Source organism: Sarcophilus harrisii, chromosome 3 (genome assembly GCF_902635505.1).
Source record: "Sarcophilus harrisii chromosome 3, mSarHar1.11, whole genome shotgun sequence".
NCBI lineage: Eukaryota > Metazoa > Chordata > Mammalia > Dasyuromorphia > Dasyuridae > Sarcophilus > Sarcophilus harrisii.
The window spans coordinates 601,257,190-601,269,575 of record NC_045428.1 but is presented as its reverse complement, the minus strand read 5'-3'; the positions used below and the strand labels follow the sequence as shown (position 1 = coordinate 601,269,575).

Genomic DNA, 12,386 nt, shown 5'->3' with positions numbered 1-12,386 from the left:
CTTGACCTTTTATTCCACAATCCAGAAGCAGGGCTGGGACCCCCGGGGCTCACGCCGGGGCCTCCGCAGGCCTGGGCTGCCCCCTCCTGCTCCACCACCTGACCAGGGTCTTGGTCCCCAGCCTTCCAAAGAACAGCAGACTCAGCCCCGCCAGGCTCAGCTGGGCCAGGCTGAAGAAGAAGGCGGGAGAGATGGCGGCATCTGTGGGAACACCGGGCGCGGCTCTGGCATCGGAGCGGGGGCAAAGGATTCAGGGCGGGGAGTTCACCCCCCCCCCCGGGAAGCCCTACGGGCCCGGCTGGGGCCACTGCCGAGGAAGCCGGGGGCCGTCCCCCTCCCTGGGGCGGAGGCGCTCTCACCTGTCATCTCCAGCACCAGCGCCTTGCTGGGGTGAGACCAGAGGTGCGGGGAGAAGGGGGGGAACCCGTAGCAGGAGTAGGTGCCCACGTGGTCCTTGGTCATCGCCTGGATCCTGAAGCTGATCACGGAGCGACTGCTGTTCATCCTCAGCAGGGGCCTGCGCTCCCGGGCCACGGCAAAGTGGGAGAGGCCCAGGTGGGACCGGCAGAGCAGATCCACGCTCCTCCCTCGGGCCACGGCCTGGCCCGGCTCGGCCCAGAAGGCAGGCCGGGGGTACAGCCCTGCAGAGACAAAGCCGGGAGCTGGGCGCCGGGGCTGCTGCTCTTGGGAGGGGCTCGAGGGGCTGGGGTCTAAGAAGGGGCACTCAACGAAGGGGCTGGATCCGTTAGGAGCAGGGGCTGGCCTAAAGCAAAATGGAAGGCTTGAAAAAGGAAACGGCTTGGGAAGGGGCTGGGGAGGGGTTGAAGGGGCTCTGGGAAGGATGGGGAGCTATGGGAAGGGGGGGAGTGCTGGGAAGGGGCTCGGAAGGTCTGGGGAAGGGGTGGAAGGTGCCGGAGAGGGAGCTGGCCAGCGGTCACCGGTGGGCTCTCCACGGGGAGGCTGGTGGGGACAGGAGCCTGGAAGGGTACTGGAAGGGTGGGAGGCCCTTGGGAAGCCGGGCTGGAGAAGGGCCTGGGAAAGGCACTTGGGCCTGGGAGGTTCCAGAAGAGAACTTCTTGGGCCGCCGAAGGGGCTGGTACCTGCCACCACCTCTCAGGCGCGACTAGGAGCCTGACAGAAGGGCAGGACACTGCAGAGGCCCGAGACTGTGGCCGAGGAAGAGGAGCTCGGTCAGAAGAGAAGTGTTCACAGGCTGGTATGGCGCCCTCTGCAGCCGAAGCGCGAGCCTGGACGGAGCCACACTCGCCCGACCCCTCTGCCAGGGGGGGCCCCACGGAGCGGACGCGGGGGACCCTGAGGGGACGCAGGGCCGGGGCTCCAGGAGGCCCCCCCCACCCCCCAGCCCCCCAGGAGTCGAGCCAGGGCCGGGGCTCCAGGGGCCCCCTCACCCAGCCCCCCCAGAGCGTCGGCGGCTCCGGGGACCCCCACCCAGCCCCCCGGGGAAGAGGAGAGGAGGACGCCAGGGGGGAGGGGCTGCTGCTGGGGCCGAGGACTCACCCTCCGGGGACCTCCGGTTCTGGCCCAGACACAGCCCTGCAGGAGAAGCCCCCGTGAGCCGGCTGTTTCCCTCCGTGCCCCTCCCAGCACCCTGCGCCCCCCCCAGCTCCCCCCCCCCCAGCCTGGCCCGTACTTCGGGAAGGGGCGTGACCCCCCCGGCCCCCCCGGCGAGGCCCGGGACTCACCGAGGCAGAGCAGGAGGCAGAGGCCGGGCCCCATGCTCGGAGCCAAGCTGAAGCCCGGGGGGCGGGGGGGAGGGGCACCAGGGGCCCTGCCCGGGCCTCGACTTCCCCACGTGACCGGCCCCTGCGCTACCACGATCAGCCACCGGGGGCGCTGCGGGGCAAGTCGCGATGCTGGCGGAGTTGGGGACTGACCCCCGGTCCTGGGCGGCAAGGGGAGCTCCGGGCAAGCGCCAAAGGGCCGGTGGGCGTCCTGCCCGGGCCCCGCCGCCGGCTCTGCGCCCAGAGAGGCCAGAGGAAGCCGGGGACGGTGACAGCGGCGGCGCCCCCCGGAGGCCGGGTCTCTGAACCGGGAGAAAGACAAAGGCGCTGCTCCCCGGGGGGTGCTCAGAGCCGCCGCCCCTGCCCCTGCCCCCCTCCCCCCACACACACACCCCCCCGCCTCCCCTCCCCTCCCCCCTCCCCATCTTCTCATCTCCTCAGAGCCAGGGCTGGCTTCTGGAAGGCCCTCCCAGGGCACGTGGATTTGCCCGGCTGCCTGCACCCTCCTCGGACAGCTAGCCGCTCAGGTCTCCCTAGTGGCAAGGCGAAGCAGCCAGTGCCCGAGCTGCCCTCCCTGGGACCCGAGCATTCGCCCTCCTCCCGCCTGCCCAGCGGCCCGCGCTTCCACTTTCCTTCGGCCTGGAGGCAAGCCTCACTCTCGGACGGAGTAGACCTGCCGAGGGCGTCTGTGCACCTGGGCCCTCTCTCTGCAAGACGCGCCTAGGGGTCTCCTTGCCCTCACGGAATCGGCGCAGAAACCCTTTGCTTCCGTCCGCAGCCCCAGGGCCCTCTAGGACTTACCAAGCGAGGCTTCCTCCGGCACAGAAGCTCTCCCACTCATGCCCATTTCTGGCTGGCCCTGCCCGCCCTCTCGCGTCCCTCCAGGCCCAAAACTCCCCACGGACAGGAAGCCTCTTTCGCTTCTTTCACCGCTTTCCCGAAGCTAGAATGACCTTTCCCCACTGTCCTGAATGTTCTCAGTAGCCTCCGCAGGCCCGCTCCGGCCGATCCCGCAGGCTGCTCCTTGCAGGCGGGAGTGTTTATTCGGGGGAGCTGCTTTCTTTTTGAACATCCCCAGGGCTTGGGGCAGCGGTGTTGGGGTGAGGGCTGACGGGGCCATCGTCCTGGGGTTGGGGAATGGCCATCGAAGCCTCTGGCCCGTTCACCCCTTCATCCTCATATATACATCCCTTATATTTCACAAAAGCTCCTCCGCTTGAGAAACCATCCGGAAAAAAAAAGGTGCGGGGAGGCAGGAGGGGTGTTCTCGGCTCCTGTTCTCGCTTCCCTTGCTCCTTCTGTCCCTGGCTCTCTCGCCTCTCTCTCTCGCTCCTCTTGGTCCTTTCTCGCTTCCCTGGCCTCTCCCCGCTCCTCGCTCTCTCCGTCTCCTCGTCTCCTTCGCTTCTTCCTGGCTCTTGGTTCTCCCCTGTTCCTCTCGGCTCTTCCCCTCCCTCGGGCTCCTCTCCCCGGCCTCCCTCGGGCTCCTCTCCCCGGCCTCCCTCGGGCTCCTCTCCCCGGCCTCCCTCAGGCTCTCCCCGGCCTCCCTCAGGCTCTCCCCGGCCTCCCTCAGGCTCTCCCCGGCCTCCCTCGGGCTCCTCTCCCCGGCTCCGGCGCCCTGGACCAGGGCGAGCACCTAGGGAACAAAGCAGGCCGGAGACGCCCTTCCTGCCTCGGTCACACTCACTTCCCCACAGGTGGAGGGAGAGGCTGCGCGTGGAGCCGGGATGGGAGGATGGGGCCCCTCGCCTCCTTCTCCGTTGGCACCTGTGGGACTCAGACGTGAAGCGCTTCCTAAACCACCTGGTTTCGAGTCTCAGGGAAAAGAGGAGGAGGGAAGTGGTAGGACACTGAACTCGGCTTGGCGGGCTCGAGCTCGGGTTCCTCGATAAAACTGTGCCTCGGTCGCTCTGGTAGGTGTCTGCCGTGGGCAGGGCGTCAAGCGCTTTCCTGCGTTGTTTCTCGTAAAGTCGAAGCTGGAGAAGGGAAGGGAATGCTTAAGGTGGGAACAATTTAACACAGAATCGCCTATTGGCTCCAGTCTCCTATGCAGTGAGGGGAGGAGGGGGAGGAGGAGGGGGAGGAGGGGAGGAAAGAGGAGGGAGAATGAGGAGGGAGGAGGGAGGAGGAGAGCACGGTAGAATGGAGAGGTCTTGAACCGTAACTTGAGTATTCCCAGCAGCCTCGGGGATGTCAAGTGGTGACGGCTCAAGGTTGAAAGTCTCAAAATGCGGGTGGCAGGAACCAAAGGGCAGGGGTGGGAGAGCTGGCTCACAAGTCTGAAGGCTTTCTCAACGCCACCTTTGCTCCGGGAAGGGCAAGACGACCTTAGAGCCGGAAGGGACTTTCGAGGTAATTGGGTCCAATTGCTTGATTTTACAGATGTGGAAACTGAGGCTGCGAGCAAAGGGAGGCCGCAATCTGCAGACACTTGGAGAGGAGAGGGCCCTGAGTGTCTGAGGGTAGGGTGGAGGCTTGTCTGCCTGCTGTTGCTGGGTTCTGGAAGAGGCGGGATGCGCAGAAATGCCCCTTGGTCTCTGATGCAGGCTTGAGTTGAGATGCGTAGCTGGGTGAGCGAGACTTTGGTGGGAGAGAGGAGTGGGGGAGATGATGGGTGCTGGGGAGGATTGGGGCTTGGGGATGGATGGGGCTCGGGGAGGGATGGGGTTGGGGAGATGGTGGAGCTGGAGAGGGGCGGGAGGATGTGGGTCTGGGGAGGATGTAGGGGCTTGGGGAGGATGGGCATGGAGGAGGATGATGGTGGATAGGGAGGATGCGGTAGCGGGAGGAGCGGGGCCGGGGGGAGGATGATGGGGCTGGGGGAGGATGGTGGGGCTGGGGGGAGGATGGTGGGGCCGGGGGGAGGAGCAGGGCTGGGGGGAGGATGGTGGGGCCGGGGGGAGGATGGGGCCGGGGGGAGGATGGTGGGGCCAGAGATGGCTCAGGCCTGGATGGAGGAGAGATGGTGGGGCTGGGGGGAGGAGTGGGGAAGACCATGGCTCCTTTGGTCTAGGATATGAATAGTTGAACTCCACGTTTCTAAAACCCTAGAAGGAAACTGGAAGGAGTCCACACCATTTTCTGGAAAACAGATCTTTAGGCATGACTGTAAAGAGTATCACAACTGTTGTTAAGGTAGTAGGAAAGCCCAGCTGTCTACAGCTCATGGGATAGGGATGGAGGAGCCACACTGGCTTCACAGGCCACTGATGTCTCCACAGTTAATCTAGAGTGTGAGGTGCATGAAGACAAGTGCCCCCAAAGTCTGGCTCACATTCTCATTCGGCTCCAGATTTGAGGGTCATGGATCCAATCAAGGCAGATTATTGGAGAACTGAAGTAGTTATCAAGAGAAAAAACCCAGTAACCTAGAACTTGCAAAGGAAACATTTTTAGAAATCAGTCTTTAGACGGCTTTAGCCTAGGAGTAAGGGTAATCGAACAACTGGTTGATCACCAACTTTTCAAGATAATATGTAGAAAGCCCATATTAAATCTAGCACTACACACAAATATATGGAGATGGAACACACACACACACACACACACACGAGGTCTCTACCGGGGAAATCTTGTTGAGGTTCCAAAAGAGAAACCCCAAGAGGTTGGGGTCACATCTGGCACCTCGGGGCGTCTCAAAAGAATCTGCAGGTTTGAACCCATCTCCAAGTCAAAGGGCAAAGTTTATTAATTGTGACGCCAACTGAAGTAGGTCACGAGTTTAGAAGATAGGATTTAGCAAAGAACCAGGGGGAAGGTTTATAGGAAAAGACAGAGAGATCCAGTTTTCGTCACTGGAGCAATTTTGGCTTGGGATCCAAGGAGGAGTGGTCTGGGATACGACCTAATGAATTTTATGGTCTAGAGTAGAAGTTGAGTCTCACGTTGTCTAGAAACCCTTTCCTGACCAACAGATGGTTATCTGGCAGCAAAAGTTTCCCACATTATATATTCCTAAAACCAGGAATCTTTAGGATCATTGATGGAGAAATTGTTAAAACAACAGTATTCTAAGGTCAGAGGACCTCAGGATTCCTGCTATATCTTCCCTAAAGTCTAGGGAAAGAAATCTATAACTACATTATTATCTTCCCAAGGCCAGGAGACTTTAGGATCATTGACAGATTATTGGAACAATAGCCCTCCTAAAGTCTAGGGAAAGAAATCTATAACTATATTATTATGTTCCCAAGGCCAAAAGACTTTAGGATCAACAGACAGATTGTTAGAACGATAGCACTCTAAGATCAGAGGACCTCAGGGTTACTGTTATATCTTCCCTAAAGTCTAGGGAAAGAAATCTATAACTACATTATTATATTCCTAAGGATCATTGACAGACAGAATGTTAGAACAGCTCTCCAAGGTCAGGGACCTCAGGATTACTGCTACATTTCCCCTAGAAGCTATATCTTAGCAATTTCCTAGCATATCTAGTTTGAAATCCTAGAAATTCAAAGCTAAAATACTTCAGGCAGCTCCTCATTTTATAAATCTCAGATACTTAAAAGAGGCAAGGAATTGAGAATCAAGTTCTCTAAGGAAGCAAGGGAAAAGCTTATGTGGAGATGGGGGGAAAGAAATATATGAATTTATGGATAATAATCTTTTTCTTTTGAAGTTCTAGACCCTGGAAATCAAAATGTTACCATTAGCGATTATAAATCTGGATTTGATTTCATTTAAGCCAAAATCTGTCCTGAAGGAAATTGTAAAAACAGGGTCTCAATGTGCTCTTCTAACAGGATAATTATAGTAAATTAGAACCTAACACAAAAGACATTTCTTATTTGGCATTAAGAAATTTGTTAGCTGTAGGATCCCACGAAAGTTACCTTATATCTGTTTACTTCTGTTTACTGGTCTGTAAAAGGAGAATAATAGCACCCAGGCTAGTTTTGAGGATCACATGATTATAAAATGCTTAGCATAGAATTATATGAATGTCAACTGTTTTTATTATCTCTTTAATTAGATGTAATTGCTTCAGACTTGATACTATTACATGGATTTTTAATGTGATCAATATACATTGCCAATGGTGATGAGATGAATGCTTTTCTGTATAAGGTCATATGGAAGCACACTTACCTGAACTGAGGCTGCCTGATTGGTAATGGCTTTTGTTTAAAGTTTAAAATACATGTTATCATTTTTGATATTGTCTAAATTTTCTTCTATTATGCAATCCAGTAAGCTATTAGCTATGGTTTTTTTTTTAAATTTCTAGTGATATATTTTATATCAGAGTGAATTTATACTCTAGAATAAGACAAAAGAAAGAAAATTTTTAAAGATCTGGTAAACTTTGTGATTGTGATAAGATTAATTTAACTGGGTATAATTTTTTTGGCTCAGAAAAATTGAATATCCTTCCCATCGAAAACACCTTTAACCAGAGGGGGATGGTACTTAGGAATTTGTGATGATTAGGGATTTATTTTGGTTTTTATGGAACTTTGGGGATGTATTTTACACCAACTTAGCTTTAATAAATACCAATTTTAAGAATTTACTTTTGTTTTAAAGTTGAATAAAAAGATAGCTGTACTGATGCTGAGCGAAATGAGCAGAACCAGGAAATCATTATATACTTCAACAACGATACCGTATGAGGATGTATTCTGAAGGAAGTGGATTTCTTCCACAAAGACAAGATCCAACTTAGTTTCAATTGATCAAGGATGGACAAAAGCAGCTACACCCAAAGAAAGAACACTAGGAAATGAATGTAAACTGCTTGCATTTTTGTTCTTCTTCCCAGGTTATTTCTACCTTCTGAATCCAATTCTCCCTGAGCAACAAGAAAACTGTTCGGTTCTGCACACATATATTGTATCCAAGATCCACTGCAATCTATTTAACATGTATAGGACTGCTTGCCATCTTTGGGGAGAAGGCAGAGGGAGGGAGGGGAAAAATCGGAACAGAAGTGAGTGCAAGGGATAATGTTGTAAAAAATTAACCTGGCATGGGTTCTGTCAATAAAAAGTTATTTAATTTAAAAAAAAAAAAGATAGCTGTAAGACTTGAGGTTTCCAGTTAATTTATTTCATGAAAGTCTAGTGATCATCTTTTTAACATCATGATAAATTTTAAGCTGTTTTAAGAAAAGCAAATACTTTTAGGAAAGAATATTTAAGTAAATAAAAATCTTATATACTTTTTGAGAATGGGTTTTAGAAGGCCTGATGATTTTTTTTATATAAACAACTGTAATTCGTGAGATTATTGGGGAAAGTTTTTTAGGACCTTGAATATTCTTTCTGAGTTTCATTCTTAGGTTTGTTGTGTCCTTGGACCAGCTTTAAAAGGGAACTTTAAGACAAAAACGGAGAGTCAGCAGCTCAGTGGAAGCAGTAATTAACGTCTAAGGCTTGTGAAGATCTGTCCCTGGGAATAAGGTAGGGTTGGATTTTTCTTCATTTATTTTCCCATATGAGAAATCTGTCTACCTGGTTCCATGTGCTCGGCTATTTATAGTGGCGTAGGCCTTGAAGACCAATTTTGATGCTGTTAAAAGCATATGTCTGCTTACAGCTTTGACAGCAAAATTTCTATGATCAGGGTAAGCGAACAGTAAAAACTTGTTTTTGCAATACTGAATCTATTAGTTAGACTAATATTAAGGCAACTGCATTATTATAATAAGCTGCAAGTGGGAAAGATCTTGATGATTTGATCTGAATTTGTGGCTCAGCAAGAGTTAAATTAATGCCTAAATTTGTCATATGTATAATATTCACTTCCTGAAGTTTCTCATTCTTTCAAAATGATACGGATAGAGAAGTTTGTGAAATAAAGATTCAGTTTGTGGCAGCCCTCTTTGGAGTGGCTAGAAACTGGAAACTGAATGGATGTCCCTCAGTTGGAGAATGGCTGAATAAATTGTGGTATATGAAAATTATGGAATATTACTGTTCTGTAAGAAATGACCAACAGGATGATTTCAGAAAGGCCTGGAGAGACTTACACGAACTGATGCTGAGTGAAATGAGCAGGACCAGGAGATCATTATATACTTCAACAACAAGTATTGTTATATATAGTATATATGATGACCAGTTCTGATGGATCTGGCCATCCTCAGCAAAGAGATCAACCAAATCATTTCCAATGGAGCAGGAATGAACTGAACCAGCTACACCCGGAGAAAGAACTCTGGGAGATGACTAAGAACCACTACATTGAACTCCCAATCCCTATATTTATGCCCACATGCATTTTTTATTTCCTTCACAAGCTAATTGTACAATATTTCAGAGTCTGATTCTTTTTGTACAGCAAAATAACGGTTTGGTCATGTATACTTATTGTGTATCTAATTTATGTTTTTATATATTTAATATCTACTGGTCATCCTGCCATCTGGGGAAGGGGTGGGGGTAAAAGGTGAAAAATTGGAACAAGAGGTTTGGCAATTGTTAATGCTGTAAAGTTACCCATGTATATATCCTGTAAATAAAAGGCTATTAAATTAAAAAAAGAAAAAAAAAAGAAACAAAGATTCATTTGTCAAGTTAAAGTCAAAAATCTATATATTTTTTGTCTTAAGGAATGGGATTTCAATACAGGCAGTTATGTTAGTGAAGAAGAATAATTTATAAATAATATAAAATTCATTAATACATTATTATGTATTAATGCAATTGTGTATTATTATACAATTAATATTAATTATTAAAATATTTATTGCTAAATAATATCAAATACATAAATATATGTTGATTGGAGGAAAGAAAAAGCAGCTATTTCGCATGTTATGTCACTCGTTATATCAAGTTGAGTTGTGATTTTTCTGTGCTGAGTCTCTTACTATTACTAATGTGATATTATAGTCAGTATTTTTTATTTAATATAAGTGATCCTTGAGAGCTGAGTTGCCTGAAGCTCTGATTGTTGGAACTTAATTTAATTTAATTTAATTATTACTTTAAGCTCTTATGGGGCTCTACTATCGTTCTCAGTCTGACTGCAGATACCATCATCAAGAAACTGCTGTCAGGCTCGGGATTCAAGATGGCAGCCGCCCTGTAAGACGGACATGAAAGGCCCCTTATGGTCTATTTTGCAAATGCCTCAAAGGGCTTTTCATTTGCCCAGGGCTAGAACTAATACAACTTACTCGCTATGCACAGTTTTACAATGAATGATTCGGTGTGTCTCCACATCCTATCCCAGAACCTTTTGTTACAGGTGAAGTTAATCTGGCAACGGCTAAATGAATTCATTCGTGGATTAAGGGCCCATCCAACTCACTTTTATTTTTAAATTTAATTTATTATATTATTAATTATTAATTAATTAATTAAATTATTAATTAATTAAGTCCTTAGCAAAACCTCATCCTTCTAATGGGGAAAACTCTGCGTGTGTGTCCCTGCTATGTGTCTGCGTGTGGCAACATGGCAGTTGGCCAGCCTGAAGATGCAAGTTCCCTGCTCTAAAAGGTTCCAAATCCGGTTTCCTAGAACTAGAGACGCAGGGTCTGGACTCGTTTCCAGTGTTTGAGGTGATTGGCCAAGTGATTCAGAGATAAGACAGATGTGTCCATCTTGAGGATCTCTGCAAGGGCGCTGGAGGAGCTGCTCCCGGACCGCCCCCGACAGGGACGCTTTTATTTCATGGGCTTTTCCCCTTTGGGCCTTTTATCTGCAGGGTCCCCTTAGCAAAAGGGCTCGCTCCGATGGGGTCCCCTCAGTTAGAAGCCCCTGGGGGAGGGGGGGTATGTCCATTCGGTGCGAGACTTTGTCCTTCCGATGGGGGAAGGAGGGGAGTGATTAGTTCTCATGTTAATAACCAATTATAAAAACTGGGCCGACCCGGCTCCTCCCCCCCCCCACACTTCCTGGTCGGCTCCTCCCCCCTCCCCCACTTCCTGGTCAGTCCCTCAGGGACCGGCTGCCCGAGGACAGACCCCAACCTTCCTCCCTGGGACACCCCTCGCTGGATCAGCGTGGAGGGGGAGGGAGAGGCGGGGGTCAGGGAAGAGAGCGCCGGGGCGGCTGAGGGAAGGGGGGGAGGGGAGGGGGCGCCCGGCGCCCGCCCAGGTGCGAGAGGCCTCTGGGCCCGAGGTCAGACCCTGGGGCCGCGCGGCCCGGCCCTCCTCTCGCTGCCCCCGGGGTTTGGAAGGGGCGGGCTTCCGCCGAACGTCCCTCCGGGACCAACCGCGCCACAAAGCGCGCCGCCGGGCCTGGGTCCGAAGGGGGCACGCGCTGGGGGCGCCCCCGGCAGGGGAGAAGGCCGCCGAGGGCGCCCCTCGCCCCCGCCGGGGAGAAGGGGGCCCCAGGGGGGCCCCTCGCCCCCCCGCGGGGGAGGGGGCCAGAGGGCGCCTCCTCACCCCAGGCTCCCGGGAGAGGGCCAGGGGGCTCCCGGGCATCCTCCCCCTCCCAGGAGGTTTAACGCAGGGACGTCCCCACCAGAGCCCCAATCCCTAGACCTGCCTCCGAGGGCGCCCCCCTTCCCGGACGGACCTGAGAGGGTGCCGGACACCCCCAAGGCAGCAGGGGGCGGAAGGGGGGGGAGAACGGGGAGGGGCAGAGCCTGCAAAAGCCTCGCCCCCCTGCCCCAGCGCGGGAGAAGAACTTACAGACATTGCTGGAACTTTGGGAAAAGGGGAAATAGGCCCCTGGCCCGAGGAGGGGGGGCCACAGAGGGGACCTTAACCAGAGGCAGGGACAGCCCTTTGGGGAGGGGATGCGTTTGTGGGCAGGCAGGAAATGGAGAACATGAAACACGGAATTCCCGTGACATCTGCGCAGACAGAGCCAAGGCAGCCACACAGAAGGGAAGCAGAAGCTGGGGAAGTTTCCAGCCCGTTTCCTGACAAAAGGCCTTGCTTTAACTGGGAGAAGGGCCAATTCCCTGAGCTGGGAAACCTCAGCTGGGGGAGGGAAGGGCAGGGGAAGCCCGCGTGATGGAAATGTCCAACCCCTCTCGTAGACATGCAGACAAACCTCTGGAAGAGCGCCGCAGCCCGGGGTAGAAGGTACAAAGGGGGAAGTTTCGTCGGTGGGAGGAAACCACCACCAAAAAGAGGCCAAGGATAGATGAGGGTGCGCCAGGGATCTGTCCCAAAGTTGAGGGAAGAGCCCCATGCGAGAGAGGAAAGGCCTCTCTGTGGTTGGGTGAAAGAAACGGCCCCAGTTGGAATGGGTGAATAATTGTGGTGCAAAGGTGGGAAGGGCCGGGGAAAGCGCTAATGATTTTTGGGAAGAGCCTGAGGGCGATGACGGGCCTAGGGAAGCAAGAACAGGGAAATTTGTCCCCAAAGATCATGGGATGATCAATGGATCGATTTGGTTTTTTCTCCCAATTCCGGATCAAGGAAATCCCGCAATTTTGGATGGAGAGTGCTATTTGCACCCAGAGAGAACAGAGAATGGATTCACGCACACCAGTTCTGCCTTTCTCCTGTGTTTTTTTTTTTTTTACTCATGGTTTTTCCCTCTTATTCTGATTTTTTTCTCCCAATATGACTCATATGGAAGTGTGTAAAAAATGAACATACACTTTTAAACCGTTGTCAAGAAGGCTCTTTGTAAACCATGAAACATTATTGAAGTCTGAAAAAGAGAGAGAGGGAGGGAGGAAAGGAGGGAGGAAGGAAGGAAGGAAGGAAGGAAGGAAGGAAGGAAGGAAGGGAAG

The 12,386-nt window shown here is 52.0% G+C and overlaps 1 protein-coding gene across 1 annotated transcript; it reads right to left on the bottom strand.

The window, feature by feature from the left end:
• On the bottom strand, positions 1-2,589 carry LOC116422700 (cleavage and polyadenylation specificity factor subunit 6-like). Its single transcript, XM_031961763.1, has 8 exons — positions 2,544-2,589; positions 2,245-2,449; positions 1,704-2,108; positions 1,519-1,554; positions 1,248-1,314; positions 939-1,123; positions 360-763; positions 1-201 (listed from the first exon to the last, which is right to left on the bottom strand). The coding sequence occupies exons 1-8, from the start codon at positions 2,587-2,589 to the stop codon at positions 50-52; spliced, it is 1,500 nt and encodes a 499-aa protein (XP_031817623.1). The 3' UTR covers positions 1-49.
• Positions 2,590-12,386: the final 9,797 nt, after the last annotated feature.